This window comes from Eschscholzia californica, unplaced genomic scaffold (genome assembly GCF_041429995.1).
Source record: "Eschscholzia californica isolate CP2 unplaced genomic scaffold, dmEscCali1.0.p SCAF_1, whole genome shotgun sequence".
Lineage (NCBI taxonomy): Eukaryota > Viridiplantae > Streptophyta > Magnoliopsida > Ranunculales > Papaveraceae > Eschscholzia > Eschscholzia californica.
In genome coordinates, this window is record NW_028238198.1 from 54,447,017 (window position 1) to 54,467,438 (window position 20,422).

General features: G+C 39.3%; 1 protein-coding gene across 1 annotated transcript; it reads left to right on the forward strand.

Annotated features, from left to right (window-relative positions):
- The first annotated feature begins 14,782 nt into the window (after nt 1–14,782).
- Nucleotides 14,783–18,793, forward strand: LOC147567660 (uncharacterized). The gene is made up of 2 exons (XM_086654279.1): nt 14,783–16,440; nt 16,508–18,793. The coding sequence occupies exon 2, from the start codon at nt 16,533–16,535 to the stop codon at nt 17,775–17,777; it is 1,245 nt and encodes a 414-aa protein (XP_086510405.1). The 5' UTR covers nt 14,783–16,440; nt 16,508–16,532; the 3' UTR covers nt 17,778–18,793.
- Nucleotides 18,794–20,422: the final 1,629 nt, after the last annotated feature.

Consider the following 20,422-nt stretch of genomic DNA (forward strand, 5'->3'; position numbering starts at 1 on the left):
CGAAAGGGTCTCGTTCGCTGGTCTAGATATCACTAACTAACTTAGACTAAAAAGGAAAAGAATACAAGTAAACGGGGGTTTTGGATTGAATGAGGAACAAAACAAGAAAATTAAACTAAACAATAAAAGTAAACGGGGGAGAAAGATTCGAGAGAAGAGTTCGGAGGAACAAGAGTCGGGAGACGGTAAGACTCGATTCGGGCAACAAATAAGTGAGGGAGGTGTCGAAGTCCGGGAATCCATAATGATAAACCTACGACTATGTGTAGTTCGATTTAATGTGTCGAAGTACAATCGATGTTCGACTCCTAAAGTAGATGTCTCTAAGTACTATGTATATCCGGAGATCATACTTAGTCAAAAAAAACGCCTTAATCGGTTGATCCCGAGTCATCGAAAGTGTCGTCTAGTCGCCTAACTATGTGAAGTGCATGACAAGACACATGAAATTATGACTTAGACTACGATCGATATTGAATACTTCGTTTCGTCTATTAACTATGCGAAGTGCTTGACAAGACACATGAAAATACGATCAAAACGATAATCGAAATAAATGAACATCAATTTATAATCAAAACATCAAATCATATTAAACATAGTCACGAATTCATCATATTTCATCTCATATAATCGACAAACTAAAGTTAGCTAAACATGGTGATTGAATAAGAAATGGAAAGGAAATGGTGAGAGAATACCCCTTTTTCGATGTGGTTCGAGGCTAAGATCGTCGGAAAATATTAGTCTTTAAGGTGCAGCCGATCTCCCCTTAGCAAATTTCTGGGTTCCCTATAGCGACCACCATCATCTTCTCCATTTAGAACACAACCTCCATTAAAGCTAAACCCTAGCTTTCTCTCTCTAGCAATCTTCAACCAAAATCAAATCAAACCACATGGGAAGCTAGATCAAGACATGGGGAGTAAAAGCCCAAAGGTTTCGGATCATATAGGTTGCCGGAAAACTCATATAAATCCGGCCAAAGAAGCATGAAATTCCGGCCAAGAACCAAGAAGATCCGGCCAAAGGTTGCTGTCCGGCCTTCTCTAGCTTGTCCCGAGCCCCGTGCGCGCGTCCCATGCACGTCCGAGCTGCAGCCGCATCCCGTGAAGGCGTCCCGAGCTAGAAAGCTTGCAGCCCGAGCTGCTGTTCCGGTCTGTTGTTCCGGTCTGCTGTTCCGGTCTGCTGCTGCTGGCCGCGTCCTTGCTCGTCCGGAGCTTCTGTGCGCGTCCCGTGAAGGCTACTGTCCCGTGCTCCCGTGCATCTCTCCCGAGCAGCAGCTCGTGTGCAGCCCGAGCTGCTGCTCGGCCGGCCAAAGCTAGGCCGGCCTAGTGAGCTGGCCGGCCTATGCTTTGGCCGGATCCTCCTTCTTCTTGCTCTCTTGTTCTCTCTCTATCAAACCTTCAAGCTCTCTAACCCAAGAACAAAAACCCTAGCCTCTTGCCTCTTTCTCTCTCCCTTCTTTCCCAAGCTAAAAGATGATGAATAGTGTCTTGACCCTCTCTTTTTACTCAAACCCTAGACTTAGTCAAGACTTGACTTTGACTCAAACTTGAGTCCATAAAGAGGGTGCCTCCAAAATCTCTTCCTTCTTTCATCTTCTTTGGGCTTTGGTTTTATTCCTTCATATCTAGGCTCTTGGGTTTTAGACTTGGGCTTTAATCTTCACTTGGAAATCAAGGGGGGTGCCTTCATAGAATCTTTGTTTTAAGACCGAACCTCGACTTCTTTCTTCCACAACTTCCTCATCCGAACTCGGAATTGACTTCCATTTTCATCGTTAGACTCGTCTTTGACTCCTCTTGTCATATGATTTGCTTGAAATCTTTTTCTCTCGTTTTCGGCACATGAAATGATAGTGACAATTCGTTCCCTTTATTCCGGTTTACACGCTTAACTCCAAAATAAGTACCTAACATGAAAAACACATAAAATATTATTGATAACACTCGAAAATGACTAATTAGTCTAAGTTAGGCTCTCTAAATGTGACATTTTCGTGTCACATCATCTAGAACGCGTCTCGCCCTTGGCATAAAACGTCCTAGGTGTTGGGTTTTGGTGTCACCTATTGTTGTTAGCGGAATCTCAGACATCTAATATGTCTAACACTACTTTCTAGGATCACATGCAAGAACTAAAACGGGAAGAAGAATACCTTAATCGCTTTCCCTCGAACTTTGATTCCGACACCTTTTTGGAAGATAAAGAGCTCCAAAGTGTAGTTCCTCTACTTGAGACACCGAGTAGGTTGATTTGAATTCCCTTCTTAATGTCCGCTAGGACCTTATTGAAGGTTGAGAAGAAGAACACCTTTCTTCTTTGACTAGATAGATGATTAGGAGCTTTTTCTCTAAAATCCCTCTCTCCACTTTATGTTTGTAGAGATTGATTTTCTCTTGATAAAATTCCACACCTTTTCGGTTCTCTAGTTAGTCCTTATATATAAACCCTTGACTCAGAATCATATTCAAACTAGGATTCAGTATGGACCGCAGAAAAGATAAGTCAGAAACCCTTTCTGATTGGGATTCCTAGATGAATAGGTTCCATCTAGGGTTTCCCCTTAGTATGGCCGACCAGATCAGCCCCCTTAGTGGGCTTGGCCTGGCCGGCCCATTGCTCCCGCCGACCATCATATGGCCGACCCCTTTTAGCTTTTTTCGGGCCTCCCTTTCGGGTCCAGTTCTTTCTATCTCTATCTGGACTTTTTCCGAATCCTTTGGGCCTACCAAACTGGATCTAATTAATCTATTTGCGAAGCTCCCACTAGTCAATTCTCTTTGTTCAAGCAACCACTCTTTGGTGTACCCCGTTATAGGATCCGTTCTATTTTAGCCGCAAATTACCTAAGTGATTCGACGATCGTAGTTGGTTTCTAGCCAAGCATTACGATCCCTAATTTAACCGGACTAGATGATCTTCCATATTAACTCATGGTAATCCTATTTGAAAAATTGCATGCATTGGCAGCTAGGTCAAAGGACACTCCTTCAGAAGGACATTCCTTCAGACCTGTCTGAAAGGACATATCCTTCAATCTCCCACTTGTACTTAAAACAAGTGTAATGCTCGATTTTTATGTCTCTTCGCATCTCATCTGATACGTCATCTATTTCATACTTTTCTTGATCCAGAGGATAAATGTCAAAATAAATTATTAACTCTTAATCCATTTGAGCACGACCATGCATTTTCAGTCATCAATCCTCATGTGGCGTTGAGATACTTTTCTTAATTTTACTTAGGAGGACATATTCCATTCTTCTACTACCATTTAGCTTCATTTCTATCATGTCTCACCCGATTTCCTTTTTTATAACCTCCTTTCACGACTCGACGTTTAACGAGACCAGAGTTCAACATTCCTTACATAAGATGAGCAGAACACTAATGTTTTGAGAAATCTCTCCAATTTTCCAAATGAGAGTTTTGACGTTCATCTCTTCAACTTTTAAAGCACTCTGATTTGTGGGTTTCCAGTGTATCATACTATACACCCATGCATGGTGCCTGAATACTCATTATTCCTATAGCCCGAGAAACAACGCTATCTGTCAATCTCTCATGCTAGTGTTCGTTAGTCATTATTGTCCATCTAATGATCTAGACTAGGGACGATATAATGATATGGTTCCACGTTCACTTAGTAGGGTTTCATTTACTAGATCACACATCTAATAATCCAACTGGGAACATTTCATTATTTATGGACTGTCGTCTAAATTCTAAACCAAAATTTAGATGATTCAAATAAACTATTTTATTTCGGATAATAAGAGTTTGTAAATATGATCCTAATTCTTTAGATTTTCTACATCTTTCATGTTTGCTCTAAGGTGACAGTTTAGTTGTGGATTTCATCCATTTTATACTTTGTTTATCATTTTTTAAGTGAAGGACGGCTCCATCAGATTCTGTGACAATATACTTTTTTTAAAACTGAAATTAGTACTTCCTAAGTTCTAATTATTTTCTTTACTTAGTAGAGTTTGCAACAACTCCTAGCCTGAAACTCTTTTCATCTGGTTATCTTTCTTTTTGGAATATTGCATTTTATGACCTGCTTCAACTTTTATTGCTTTCTCAGATTTTCTCCTAGATGCTCCCAGCGTCATGGGCAGTCCTCTGTTAGCATTCCAAAGTCCCTACTTTGAAATTTTGGGTGAAGACATCTTATACTTTAAGTATGTTGGGGTATTAATCATGACTCTCATGATCGATCTTATGTGTAAGACATAAGTAACTTTCTTATGTATGCTATGAGAGATGGGTAGAATTTCTCTCTCAGAGTATTTCTCATTAGATCTCTTCAGGACTTTCTTGAACGAGTCCTATCAACTACTTTGTCTATCGTCATAGACTCTTGATGCCCAAATGTGTTTTACCCTTGTCTGGTGTCCTTTTATTGAGTCAGCTCCCAACTGCTTCAACATTCTGAATGTTGATCTAATATCTTAGTATGTTCTATACATACAGGACTAAAAAAAAACCTTATTACTCACACTTACTGATGAGTCATGAAAATGGCTCATTTGAATCTCTTAACTCGGACTAGTTAGTCCATTTTGAGCGGTTACTCTGATGATTTGCTTGTTTCTCTTGTCCAGGTGCCTTCTATGGAATTGGGCGCGAAAAACAGTTAAAATCGGGAGATTGACACATCAGGGGCATTTCGGTAATTTGGTGCTAATGATGCTCTGGTAGTTTGGTCTATTTTGACACTCGGATGAAACTAGAATTCAAGATGAACTCGTGGGCGAAAACGAAAGTGAAATCGGAATCCGGATGAGAAAAATAGAGAGGGTCAAAGTTTTGATCCAAATCGGTTGACTATATAGCCTCCAGATGACACGTGGCGGTCAATCGATTTGGATCAAAACTTTGACCCTCTCTATTTTTCTCATCCGGATTCCGATTTCACTTCCGTTTTCGCCCACGAGTTCGTCTTGAATTCTAGTTTCATCCGAGTGTCAAAATAGACCAAACTACCAGAGCATCATTAGCACCAAATTACCGAAATGCCCCTGATGTGTCAATCTCCCGATTTTAACTGTTTTTCGCGCCCAATTCCATAGAAGGCACCTGGACAAGAGAAACAAGCAAATCATCAGAGTAACCGCTCAAAATGGACTAACTAGTCCGAGTTAAGAGATTCAAATGAGCCATTTTCATGACTCATCACTTACCTTCTTGTCGAACAATATTCTACTACATGCTTTTAAGAAAACAAACCCTTTGAATTTCCTTTTGATTGTTTATATATCGACTCCTTTGGTAGGCATTATTACATCGACCTTCGATAATGTTTGCTTAGTTCTCTAGTTCCACGAGTCAGTTATCTCCCAGATGATGGCCTCCATGTACTAGTTAATCTTTTATGATCAGAGCAACCTTCATTCATAATCTCTTATTTTAAATTCGTTGTCTTGATCATAAATCTTGGGAAATTACAAATGTTTCCATCCTTGCTTGGTTTTCGAATCTTAGGCATCATCCTGTTTAAGAATTGGACTAAGTTTTAAATTTGACTTTCAAACATGGATTCCATTTCTGATCTTATGGCTCTCTGCCAATTTTCAGAGAGTATGGTTCCGTTATAGCTTTTGTGTGGGTCTTCTAAGACTCACATGTGGTGAACAATGCAGAGGGCAACTCGAGTTCCCAACTCTTTTGTTCGCCTTTTCTTTTCTTACTGTATTAATTGATTTTTTGCTCAGAGTTCGAATTGAAATTCGAATATTTTTCCCACTTGTCTTCTTGAAACTCCTATTTTCAAGGAAGACACCATCGAGAGCAACAATCGCATTGTGTTCTGATGGTCTGTGGACATATCCCATTTGTTTCTTTTGACTGATTACTAAGAAACTATGTCTAACACGTTTATTATACATAAATAAAAGAGTGTTTTTAGAACTCTTCTAGTGCTCTTTTATTTGCTATAGAAGATTTAGGTTTAGTGGTTATGCAGCTATATTAGACACTTTTATTTTTGGAAGACAGTGTGTTGACTTATCTAATTAATTTTTCTCTAATAAAGTGTGATATCTCTTAGCAGAGATGTTGTCTTTACAGCTTGTTAGATATTCATTTTGACTTAGATTTTGATCTCATCAAACGATCTACAGTCAAGTTGAACGATGTTTTGTTTCTAAAACTTGCCTTTTATCAAGTACTTTTTAGTTTATTCTAGTCAGGTTAATCATTATCTTATATCTAACATAAGATTTGATGATAATTGATCTATCTTTGTTAAAAGATAATCTTGTCAAATTGTTAGTTAACACATGATTCACTAGTGTTGAGTTATTCGAAATCAAACAATTTCTAGTGTTTTATGCTTTCGGATTTCATGCTTCTCTAACTCATATGACTAGATTTAACAACTAAGTTGAATCATTAGGTATTAATATTGTAAGTTAATTAGGCATTTTTAAAGACATTATAAAATATTGAACTGAAATACTTAATTATCTCCATAATCTAAGAGTAATAGAGACGATGTCTTAAAATAAAACTAATATCAAAATTAAAGTAAAGCCTGTAGAAGATTATGAACCTTCTCGAGCCACCTCAGCAACCCTTGCCTCGTTTGCTTTTGACAGGTTCATCTCTTCTTCAATTAAATACTTAACTCCCACTTGCTCCTATCATTCAAAATTCTATGAGCGTCATGTATCACATACCTAAAAGGAACGTAGTTGATTGAATCAACTTTTAACATTTATACCTGAGTCAGAACTCTCAACTCCATTTATTAGCTCTTCCAGGTAGTTTGGAGAATTTCTCATCAATAAATGAGATGTGTCATCACAATAGAAACAATTGCCATCAGTAAGGGTATCTCTGGACTTGGCAACTTGTTTGCCTCTTCTTTGTCCAGATCGTCTCCTTTTCCGAACGCAACCATATCCCGAATCGATACCCTTTTGACTACTAAGAATTTCTTCCTTAGTCTCAGGTAGCTTGATTTTACTTTCAGCTACCTCCTGAATTGTGAGCAGACATTCCGAAGAAACATTTCCAAATATTTTATCAAAGTTTCATCTTACATCTTCAAAGCCATCATGTCATGAATGGAAAATTATGTCGGTTTCCATAGAGACTTCCATATGAGCTCCAATCCATTCTATGTATTTCAAGCCGTCCTCCTAGTACAGACTTAGAGATCCTATATCTCTCCATTTGACATTCTATTCGGAATAAATCCCTTAGTTGTTGAATGATACTGTATGCATCCACGTCTATTTTAGCCGCGAATTACCAAAGGGATTCGACGATCGTAGTTGGCTTCTAGATAAGCATTACGATTCCTAATTCGACCGGACTAGATGATCTTCCATATTAAGTCATTGTAATCCTATTCGACAAATTGCACACATTTCCATCTTGGTCGAAGGACACTCCTTCAGAAGGACATTTCTTCAGACTGAAAGGACATATCCTCCACTAGCCTAGGGACAGGACGCGTCCTAGCCCAGACATGGGCCGAAATTTTCAGGCCTTCACCCGAGTGGGAGTTTTTAAGTCGAAAGTCCAATTTGTCTCCCGATCCCACCCAAATTTTACCAAAATTGTTCTGGGCCCCCCGAACGCTTGAAACGGGTTTTTCTTAAAATTGATTTGGAAATCATAAAAAGTCAAACCAAAGTTTTCCGAAATTGAACCAGCCCCTCTGAAGGCCCAAACAGAGTTTTTCTTAAAATTGATTTTGGAAATCATTAAAGATAAAAACCAAAATGCACCATTAGTTAAATTCTTCGAATATAGACCTAAGGCTCGTTTGTGACATAGAGATGACGACAAAAGTATCTCCCATATAATCATGCACATGTAATATATAGCCTAGAATATTATATGAATGCATGTGATATGAATGCGAACACTAGTATGGCCATAGATAGTTGTGTTCTTTCATTCTTGTTTTGAGAACATTTGAATGCAAGTTGTATTAATTTTAATTTCACGTTTTATACGACCTGGGAATCGTTCTAGTCCTGTAATTAGAGTTTAGGGTCCATGAGTCCATTAAAGAAGCTCAAGGATGGGATCTTAATTCGAGTGGGAGAACTCAATGGAGGTTCGAGGATGGCGATGCAGGCGAACAAAGACAAAAGCAAGAAGAATCCTAACAAGATTAGATCTTTTAGGACTAGGGGCCATACTAGGATCCATATGTGCTTGATTTAATTTCTCGCGCGCATTTACTTATTTATTTACATTTTCTGTCGTGGATGGTTAGTTAGGCTAAATAGTTCACTACAACGCATACTAGACAAAGAGTAAAAGTCCCTAAAAGTAATTTTGAGTAAAATGCCTACCCAGATTAAGATACTCGTTGATCTCTTGATTATTGATGGTGGGTTTGCCTCCGCATGGTGCCATTTTTAACTTGGGACAATGCGGGTAGACCTATGGTAGAGGTCTACACATCTAAATGGTTTTACTCAACGAGATCAGCAAAAGAGTTTTGGACAATCGAGGCAAAATAATGGATTTGGCAATCATTAATGCAATCCATCAACCAAGAGTCATAAGAGTATAATCAGTGAAGGAGTTCACTCACCCAGGACAACGGGTTTAAGGGCTGGGCAGTCAGTTTAACTCCGAAGAAATGGGATCTTGGAATCATGTTATTCAATCATGGACGATTTTATATTGAATAATGTGGGAAAACTTAATTAAAAAAAATGAGGGCAAGTTTAAAACTTCGCAATTCTTGTTGAAAGTGTCTTGAATATAGGGTGATACCGAACCCGCTTTACGACCCGTTAGTGGAGTTGATTACTGAGACAGGGCTGGTATGCGAAGCAAGGCTCTGCGGCAAAGCTGATCTCCGAGACAGAGCTGGAATGCAGAGCTGGGCTTATGTCCGTTGTTAGTGTTAGCGTATCAATGTGTATTTCGGAGGTAGAAAGAGAGTCGGTGGGATTTGGGTTTTAGTAGCTATCTAAACTAAAACCCTGGGACATATCTCTGTCGAATTCTCACGAATCTCTTGTGTAACTTGTTTGCTTATCATAGTGGAAATCATCGCGCTGTTGTCATCGTGGAGTATGTCTCACCAACCGAACCACGTAAATCTCTTCTGTTTTGTGTGATTACTCTTTATTTCCTATTGCTTTTCTTGGATTATTTGATTTCGGTCGTAACAAACCGCTTTTGTCATAACAATTCTTTCATGTAGTTTTAAGATGACAACGAAAGCGCATTCAACTTTCGTTCATTCCTCGACAAGGAGAAGTTGAATGAGAACAACTTCCTCGAATGGGAGAGGAATTTGGAAATAGTTTTCGGAATGGAAAACAAGCTGAATGTCATAGATACTCTAATTCCAAAATTAGATGCTAATTCGACTGCTGAAGAAATGGAGCATGAAAAGCTTGTTCGGAAAAGGGTCGATCCTGTAACATGCCTGATGTTGACAACCATGGAACCTACTCTTCAGGAGCAGTTCATTGACATGGATGCCTACACCATGATTCCGACAACTTAGGGAATTGTTCCAAAGTCGAGATTGGAAAGGTTTGAAACCTCCAGGACATTACTGAGCATGCGAGTTGAGAAGGGAAAACCAGTGGGGCCTCATGTTTTGTAGATGATTAGGCTCATTGTGAAATTAGCAAAACTGGGTTTTCCTTATTGCGAAGAGGCAGCTACCGATGCTTCCCTTCACTCCCTTCATAGTGGTTTCAATCAATTTAAGATGATGGATGGGATAAAACCTTGGAAGAACTTCATGCGATGCTTCAAACAACCGAACAGAAGCGATAGTGGAACCAAAGTAAGGGGTTCTTATGGTTCCTAAGCACAAAGGGTTTTGGAAAGGTGGAAAACAGAAGAATAAACTAGCGTCCAAAGGAAAAGGCAAAAAGGTTACTAAAGCCAAGGAAAAAGGTCCTCCTTTTCACACCAAGTGTTTCTACTGTGATGGCAAGGGCCATTAGAAGAAAAACTGCCCTAAGTTCCAGGAAGACAAGAAGAACAGAATAGTGGTTTCCGGTTCAGGTATAAACATTGGCTGTTAATTTATAAAATACTGTAAATTCCCAATTCGGTATTGGATACAGAATGCCCTTATCATCGTGTATGTACAGGAACGACTAGGAACTAAGTATTTGGCTAAAGGAGAAAAGATCCAAGAGGGAGCAGAAGCTATGCTTGCTAAAGACGCTAAAAGGGATCGATGTCTTCTTTTGGCACTAATCTAGATTTGTTTTTATTTTCTAGTTAACATCATCTCTGTACCAAGTATAATGGAGAATTAATAAAGAAGTTTAGTTCTATATTGAGATGTTATGAAAGTGCTAAATTAATAAATTAATTATTTAGTTATGCCAAAAGATTCTATACTTGGTTATATGATGTGACACGAAAATGTCACATTTGGAGAGCCTAACTTAGACTAATCAGTCCTTTTCGAGTGTTATCAATAATATTTTATGTGTTTTTTCATGTTAGGTACTCATTTTGGAGTTAAGCGGAATAAAAGGAGCGAATTATCACTATCATTTCATGTGACCAAAACGAGAGAAAATGACTTCAAGCAAATCAAATTACAAGAGGACGCAATGACGAGTCCGACGGTGAAAACGGAAGTCAATTCCGAGTTCGGACGAGGAAGTTATGAAAGATAGAAGCCAAGGTCTTTTCTTGAAGGCACCCCCCCCTTTGGTTCTATTTGTAGAGACTAGATGAAGGCACTCCCTTGGTCTCTAATTCAAAGCCCAACATCTAAGCCTAAGTTCAAGAATACCCAAAGAAGAAGGGAGGTGTAGATTTATGAGCACCCACTTTTGGGCCCAAGTCAAAGTAGTCTAAAGACTTAGTCAAGTTGACTAAGTCTAGGGTTTTAATCAAGTTATCTACTATTCATCTTCTTCTTGAATCTTCAACCAAGCACCAAGCAAGAGAGAGAGAAAGGAGGCAAAAAAGGGTTAGGGTTCTTCAAGACCAAGAGTTTTAGGGTTTTGGTAGGAGAGAGAGAAAAAGTGAAGGAGAAGTGTCGGTCAATCAAGGCCGGCCAAGCTCAAGGCCGGCCACGCTTTGGCGGCAACAGCTCGGGCTGCTCGGGAGAGCAGCAGTCGTAGCACTCGCCAGCAAACTCGGGACGGCAGCAGCACGGATCGCGCGCGACCAGCAGCATGTACCGCACACCAGGAGTTGGTCCGAGTTCCAGCAAGCCTTCACGAAGCTGCTGCTCGCTTCACGGAGCTGCTGCTCGCTTCACGGGAAGCTACCAAGATGCGGCTGCAGAAGCTTCCATGCACGGGACGCCTAAGAACGGTTCGGGACAGGGTGCTCATGGCCGGATCTTCAAGCTCTTGGCCGGAAACACACTCAACTTGGCCGGACTTTTTATGACTTTTCTGGCAACCTTTTTTATCCGAAACTTTAGGGCTTTCATTCCCCGTGCTATGATCTAGCTTTCCAAATGGTTTGATTTGATTTTGTGTTAGAAATTGATAGAGAGAAGAAGCTAGGGTTAGCTTTAATGGAGTTTGAGTAAAAAAATGGAGAAGATGATGATGGTCGCTATGGGGAACCCAGAAAATTGCTAAGGGGAGATCGGCTGCACCTTAACTACTCGTATTTTCCGACGATCTTAGCCTCGAACCACATCGAAAAAGGGGGAGTCTCTCATCATTTTCTTTCCATTTCTTATTCAATCACCATGTTTAGCTAACTTTTATGTGTCGATTATATGAGATGAAATGTGATGAATTCGTGATTATGTTTAATATGATTTAATGTTTTGATTATAAATTGATGTTCATTTATTTCGATTATCGTTTTGATCGTATTTTCATGCGTCTTGTCAAGCACTTCGCATAGTTAATAGACGAAACGAAGTATTCGATATCGATCGTAGTCTAAGTCATAATTTCATGTGTCTTGTCATGCACTTCACATAGTTAGGCGACTAGACAACACTTTCGTTGACTCGGGATAAATCGATTTAGACGTTTGTTTGACTAAGTAAGATCTCCGGATATACATAGTACTTAGAGACATCTACTTTTGGAGTCGAACATCGATTATACTTTGAAACATTAGATCGGACTACATATAGTCGTAGGTTTATCATTATGGATTGTCGGACTTCGATACCTCGCTCACTTATTTGTTTCCCGACTCTTGTTCCTCCGACACTTCTCTCGAATCTCTCTCGCCCCTTTTACTTTGATTGTTTAGTGTAGTTTTGCTTGTTTTCTTCTTTATTGCTTATTCATCAAAAACCTCCCACTTTTATCTTGTTTCTTATACCTATAAGATGAGAAACATCAATGAATCGAATGACCTAAAATCATAAGATACATGTGACTCGTAAACAGGATCATCCATATAGAATGGGATGATGACAGGGTGTCCAAAATAACCAAGATTGCTTCACAGATAAAAATCAGTTTTCTCGAATGAAGTAGAGAATCGCATTGACAAGAAAGTAAAGTCATCCAAAAGGATAGACGACACTTTAGTCAAACCCAGAGGTTGATCTTCATAAATTTTTACTACACTTCAGACCTATCTAGTTAGAACTGTCCAATAGGATAAAAATTGAAGACTGTTAGACGAATTAATGAATCGAACCTTGTCCTCCAAAACTATATGTCTAGAGACAGCTTCCCACATAAAATCTCCTCCATCTAAAAGCTAAAGCCCACGTAAAATAGTTTACAAGGGCACAAAATTAGCAAGTATGACGCAATTTCTTTAAAAGAAATTTGGGGCTTTTCCACAAACCAATCAGAGAACAAAGTTCTGTGTTGCTCGTGATGGTATCCTCCTAATAATTAGTTTCAGGAAGAACAATTAGTTAAGGAGGATAAGTGGGAGAAAAGTACAGGTCAAATAAGTTCGACCAAGAGCAACAAAACTGTTGAGCACAGTTAATTGCGGTTCCTAAAGAGGAATAAAAGGGTAAAGTTAGATAAACTCTAAATACCTACCGCATAAGACGAATTTATTTCGCAAGAGAACTTTCAAGAAATTGAAAGTCTCTCAAAATAGGAATATCTCAAAAGAGTTGAGAATATTCCACTTTCACAACCCCTTAAGGTCATAATATCTTATCTATCTAGTTCAAAAGACTAAAATCTTACTGTTAAAAGATAAAACCCATATACCTGCGCAGAAACGGAAACCAACTCTAAATGGAATCCATATCTTACCAAGTTTTGGAACTTGATAATTTTGTCGATGGAGTAAAACCCATTGGATGCAGAAATTAGTTTTCCAAAGGAGAAAACCCGAGAAGGATAGAAATATGGTGTTTTCCAAAGCTAAACGAGGATCTTTTTACATTCATCGTTAAAAGCTTAAGTCCATAAATCTAACATGTCAAGGACCATATTCCCTAATTAACTTATGAAAGAATATATGGTTACCGACTTTAGAAGTTAGTACAATATGCGTGCTTCTGAAATCCATCGGTGAATTGAAGCAAGCTAGTGAGAGTTGGAATCTTCGATTCAAAGACGTAATCAAAAGATGTTTTGATTCCTAAAGAATAAAGAAAGTCTTGAACCTTAGGAATTTCAAGAAGGTAAGTGGGAGTGACACGTTTTCTAAGTCTTGAACCTCAGGAATTTCAAGAAGATATAGTTCCCTAATAAACTTACTATGATAACATTCTTAAAAGTCCAATGCGAAAGACTCCAGGTAAGAAATTCGACCCAAGCCTCATGACATAGATCTTATCAAGACTCGGAGTCCAGTAGGCCCTGATGAGCAAGCACACATGAGAAAGATATTTATGCCTTGAGCATAATGAAACATCGACATCCGAATTCGGATGAGAAAATCTGAACCACACCTAAAGAACATCCTGAAAAACGTGTGAAGTAATGAGGATGAATTGTTAGTACAATATGGAAAAGAAAGTTGAAAAATGTCATACATTGCAAACTTCCAGACATGGAAGGAAAGTAGGCCGGAAGGTGATCTGAGCTAGGAACTGTTGCAGACTCTACAAACGAAAGAGTAAAATTAAAGCTCTAGAGGTTTTAAAACTAGTAAAGGAATACTAGGAATAATCAAATATAATTGAAGGAAGCGACTTTCGCTTATTTAGACCAGTATAATAATTTGTACTGATTTATTGCGTCCCTCAGAGCTATTCGGGAATTATGCTAGGGTTCCCCCTTGATTTTGAGTATCGACTAGGGCTCCCTTATATTTCTTAAGGGTTCTTTAGTGTTTGGGTCAAGGAAAAGTATCGGCTTTTGATGTGGCGTTAAAACGCCACATTTGGATCACTTAACTTCGATGAGTTAGTTCTTTTCGTGTTTTATTTCTAATTATTTATAAGTTTTTCTTGGTAGGTACCTTATTTGGAGTTTGACGCTTCATTCGGAATAAAACGGAACATTTATCACATTTTCATCTCATGTGGAAGAGATCGGAAGGAAAGAGAGACCAGGGGTATTTTGGTCATTTTGGCAGAGATCAGAGGTTTAGTGGCAAGTGGAGTCGATGGTGAATCCAGCAGCGAAAACGGAAGTCGAATCGGAGTTCGGACGGGAAAGTTATGGAAGAAGTAAGTCGAGTGTCAATTTCGTCTTTCTGAAAATTAGAGGAAGTGGAGATAAATTTGAAGGCACCCCTTGGTTTGTAATAAGAAGCAAAGCCCTAACTCCAACCCAAGCCCAAGAGTCTAAAGAAGAGGAGCAATGAAAAATTCTATGAGCACCTTTGTGCTATGAAGACCAAGTCTTAATGGGTAGACCAAGTCAAGGGTTTTAAAAAAGAAAAAGGAGGCCGGTTGGTCATCTTCTCAAGGAGGAAATTAGGGTTTAGGAAAAAAGCTAGAGAGAGAGAGGGAAGGAGAAAGCCGGCCAAGGCTTTTGCCGGCGAGGGACACGGCAGCAGCTTCTAGGGTTCAAACCAGCTCGGCTGTTCCTCAAGGAGACACGGGACTAGATTGGAAAGCACGGGACGGCCTGCAACAGATCCGGTTTTTACTGCCATTAGAACAGCTCGGTTTTGAGTGATAGCTCGCCAACAGCAACTCGGATTTGCTAAGGTATCACCGGCACGGGACAGCAAGGACGCACCTGCTCGGGACCGGACTGTTCTTGGCCGGAAATACTTACTCTCGGCCGGTTTTGTTCATGGTGGTTCCGGCAACTCCTTTGACCGGAAACCATAGGGGTTTCACTTAGAACACCTTTACCTTGAATGTCCTTGTGTTTGATTGAAGTTTTGGCTAAGAAATCTTAGAGAGAGAAAGCTTGCTTGAGCTTTCATGGTGATTTAGGGTTAAGAGGAAGAAGACAACTCTGTTGTTAAGGGGAGGTTAAGTTCTGCTGAGAGGACACCTATTGTACACTGTCAAGGGGACTCCTGTTTTCTTTTACAGGGAGATCGACAACACTTAAACACTTGTATTTCCCGTCGATCTTAGTCTCGCGCCTCATCGGAATAGGGAGATTCTCACCTTGACTCATGTCTTTCTTTATTTTCTTCCCATTTATTATTTGTATCGTCATGTCTAGCTAACTTTTGTATTCGGATACTCGTGATACATGTTTTGATGTGACAAATGAGTTTTAATGATGAAATCTTCCGGGTTTTTAGACCGTTCATGGACTAGAATCTGAGTTATACAAAGAGTTCGTTGACCAATCCAAGTAAATGGGTGAAGTTAACTAACTTTTCATGCTTATTGATTATTAGTAATAGTCACTATCGACTTTATGGATCGAAGTATCCCTCTCATTCGATTCTTGCTCGACTCTTCCCGAATCTCTCACCTTTAGTTTAGTTAGTCTTATTTGTTTATTTATTTGAAATCAATCCAAAAACTCAAGTGATTATCTTTTCGTTTTTAGTCTGAGTTAGTGACTGACACTTAAACCGGTGGGTTAGACTCTTTCGGTATTCGTATTACCTTCCTATCTTCGTGGATCGATCCCGGTCTTACCGGGTTATTACTTGACGCCCGTATACTTGCGGGTGGAGACCTTTTAGGGTAACCCTTTAGGCCATCAAGTTTTTGGCGCCGCTGCCGGGGATAGGTTTAGTAGTTTGGATATTGTTTGCTTGTTTTGTTCATTAGTTTAGTGTTATTTGTTAACTTAGACGTTTTGTTTATTTTCGTAGTTTCTGACTCTTTCTTGTTTTCAGGAACTACTTTAAGAAAAAAAGCCAAAAAGAGAAATAGGAGCGAAGGAAAAGAAAGAAATCGAAGGAAAAACGAAACGAGAGGAGCATCCGCTAGTATCGTATTCTATCTCTTTCTTTCTTACTTGTGTGTGATTGGTTGGATAAGTTTTGATTTGCATTGATAGCTTGTTTGTCAGTTCCTTGAGCATTGTGAGATCATGGCACGTTATTCTAACGGTTGGTCATTCCATGATGATGATGATGACCTTGATCTGAAGAGTTCCATCATTACCCGACCTGATATGACCTTAAGAGAATACCAACAGTTGCGTAGAGCTGAGCTTAACCAACGTGGTATGACCCTAGGAGAACACCGATGGGTTAATGAGGGGAATAGGTCAATTGAGCCTAATCGACCTGGTATGACCTTTGGAGATTATCAACGAATGTGTAGAGATGATCCGATTAGTGAGAGGAATAGACCATCTGAACCTGATCGATCTCGTATGACATTAGGAGAATACCGACAAATGTATAGAGATGGTCAAATTAGTGATGGATATGGTCTGACACCAAATATGTATGAGAGACCTTATAGTCCACACTATTTAGAGACCAATGATTTTAGAGGCAGGTATTATCCTAATATGTACGATGAGAGTTATGATCAAGAGTCGCCATTGAATTACACTAGTGAGCCTTATTATGAGGAGACTCTTGAAGAGTCCACGAGTCGTCTTAGAGAGATGATGTCACAATTTGCGACTCAAACGACGCAGGAGATTGAGTCATTGACTCAACAGGTAAAGATGCTTAAGTCACAGTCATTTGTCGACGAGGAAGGGGTTTCACCACCCCAAACTCAAGAGGGTACTAGGTACGATGACGAGGGTAATACGTCCAACCCTAGTACTAAGTTAAATGTCGATGAATCTACTGAGAGGACCCAAGAGCCCGAATATATTGATGACCTTGTTTCGTCTTTACCTCAACTTTTATCGTCTCATTATGATAGGACTATACCAGACTTTGATGTTCAGGATGATGGCTCTACGAGCAAGTTTGAGGATGACACGATTCCGAACTATCCAATTTTTGACACTTGTAAGGAGTCAGTCTTAGATGCAATGCTAGGAAGGCCTGATATTATGACTGACTGCGAGGCTCCAGATGTCTTTGAGGATATTGATGACGTAGTAGTTAGAGACATGTTGGATAGTTTGTCAGACTATTTACCTAAGGAAACCATGGACCTTGACTTGGTCCCCGAGCCTATTGCCTTACCCTTAGAGTCTAGTTCGACTTTCCACATGATCTCAAACTCGGTTGTTGATCCCTTTTGGGACATTTCAGACGTCTTTCCAAAGACGTCTATGGACATAGTGGATATTCTGTCCACTAAGCTTCCAGATGATTTTTTGCCTTCGACTGATATTGTGACTCTTCACATGTATGTCGATCCTTTTGATGATTTCTTTGTTGTCGTTCCTTGTATTTATGCCTACTTAGTGGACTGTGCACCCACTAAGTTTGGGGATGGCTTGTTATCTTCTATCGTTTCTTGTGCACTTCATATTCTTTATCTTTTTGTGAGACGATTAGCACCTGCATGTAGCTTTCTTTGGGTTGACCCCCAAAATTTCCGTCTCTTATTGTATGATCTTTGACTGATTGAGATGGGTTTTGATGTTTGTGGGTATCATCTCTGGAAACCCTCCACGAGACAGAACTCGTGCTCTTGCGAAAGCAAGAGAATCAACGGCTAATTGCATAGCTCAATGCAATCGTGTGTACCCGCGTTAGTGGTCATTTTTATGGTCATGATCTTATGTGCTTCATTCTAATATCGCTTGTTGATCATAGGAGCATTTCTTACTTGTTTTGCTTCTGAGGCATGGTTTGTTCCAAGTTTGGGGATGGCGACGAGCTCGACATCAACTTGGAACCTGTTCATACACGAGTCTCGGTAGTAGTATCTCTTACTCCTCCGGCTATGGTAATATCTTTCTATTCTTCTCTTTAAATTAATATGTCTTATCTTTTGGTGAGTATATGGTTGAAACATTGAGGACAATGTTAATTTTAAGTTTGGGGATGGGGTATGACTTTTAGCCATGACCATAGGGTTTCAAAAGACAAGAGGGTTCAATAATTCGACCAAATTTGAAAATTTTTGGGTAGATTTGATATGACTTTAGTGGTATGCTTAAGTATGTTGATGCATGTGTTTCAGTTTTGATGAATGTTATGCATGTTCTTAGTCTTTTTCATGAATGTCAAGTCCTTTAGCGTTTGTTGTCTGATCATATGAGTAGCATCTAAGGAAGAAGAAACATTTCTGAGGGACCTATACTAGTCATTAGTGGAGACTTAAACCTATGTGAGATATCTGAGCCTTTACATTGTTTTCGAGTGTACTCTTCTGCGCTAACTCTGAGTAGAATGAAGAGCTACTCAACCTCGTAACTTTTCAAAGAGCTTAGACGATCTCATGAGCTCAATTTTTTTAGCCACTAGGAGTGACATCAGGATAGCGACCTTACCATTGTAGTCCATGAAACCCGACAATAGTGTCAACTTTAGGGAAACGGATACTCCACCACCCATTCACATACTACTCCCGAGAATGAAGACTTGGAAAGTATAGAAAAAGAATGTGAAACAAAGTGAGAATGAAGAAAAAGTTGTTTGTTGAGAATACTAGTGTTCTTGTTTTGTTATGAAAAAAAAAAGTAAAAAAAAAAGAAAAGAAAAAAAGTGAAAAAAAAGAAAAAAAAAAGAAAAAAAGAAAAAAAAGAAAAAAAAAAAGATTGAGTTTATTTGTTATTTTGTAAGTGTTGTGAGAATAAAGTGTTCAAAGCAAAAGCTAAATTTAGAAGTTGTTTGGACGTTCTTTTTATTGAAGGCGTCGACATTCTCGGGATTTCACTACTTTCATCTCATTACTTGTATCCGTTGACCTTTAGGAAACATTGTTAGAGGGTATAGTGGGTGAGAAGGGTGAGTGAGCTTCCCCACTCCATTTTAGTGACTATTTCCATTCTTTAGAGATCATTTCATTTTAAAACTTGTTATCCTCATTTGTTTTGTATGTGTTGAGTTTCTCTTTATTCCATGCTCACACATTAGAGTGAACCGTATTATCTATTTTTGAGTGATTTCATGTTTTTGAGTGTATGACCGTGAGGCTAAAGTCGAGGCGAAATGTACTAAGATAGGAATCGAGGTTTTGTGAATTTGAACTTAGATGATGCTCATTATGATTGGACACTTACATTTTAGGATGAGATTACTAGTGAGGAGACTTTTAACATTTATATGCGTTTATCGATTTTGATTCGCTTGTTTAGCATGTTTGAGTGTATCATTTGTGGTCATTATCTTATTTACATCGATGTTGTACTCTTTATCTCTTTGAAACTGGAATTTTGTGGGTATATTCACTGGAAACCCTCACGAGACGACACTCGTCCACTAGGGGTAACCTAGGGGTTTAACGGCTTGTTGCATACGCTAAATGCAACCGGGATTCCTCCGAAAGTGAGTTAGGATTTTACTTTATTGTTTTGTTTTGTTTATTTGCTCGAGGACTAGCAAATTCTAAGTTTGGGGATGTTTGATGTGGCGTTAAAACGCCACATTTGGATCACTTAACTTCGATGAGTTAGTTCTTTTCGTGTTTTATTTCTAATTATTTATAAGTTTTTCTTGGTAGGTACCTTATTTGGAGTTTGACGCTTCATTCGGAATAAAACGGAACATTTATCACATTTTCATCTCATGTGGAAGAGATCGGAAGGAAAGAGAGACCAGGGGTATTTTGGTCATTTTGGCAGAGATCAGAGGTTTAGTGGCAAGTGGAGTCGATGGTGAATCCAGCAGCGAAAACGGAAGTCGAATCGGAGTTCGGACGGGAAAGTTATGGAAGAAGTAAGTCGAGTGTCAATTTCGTCTTTCTGAAAATTAGAGGAAGTGGAGATAAATTTGAAGGCACCCCTTGGTTTGTAATAAGAAGCAAAGCCCTAACTCCAACCCAAGCCCAAGAGTCTAAAGAAGAGGAGCAATGAAAAATTCTATGAGCACCTTTGTGCTATGAAGACCAAGTCTTAATGGGTAGACCAAGTCAAGGGTTTTAAAAAAGAAAAAGGAGGCTGGTTGGTCATCTTCTCAAGGAGGAAATTAGGGTTTAGGAAAAAAGCTAGAGAGAGAGAGGGAAGGAGAAAGCCGGCCAAGGCTTTTGCCGGCGAGGGACACGGCAGCAGCTTCTAGGGTTCAAACCAGCTCGGCTGTTCCTCAAGGAGACACGGGACTA

Bases quoted from the DNA above. Each gene is read 5' to 3' on its own strand.
- LOC147567660 (XM_086654279.1), top strand. From the start codon at position 16,533: ATGACCTTTGGAGATTATCAACGAATGTGTAGAGATGATCCGATTAGT.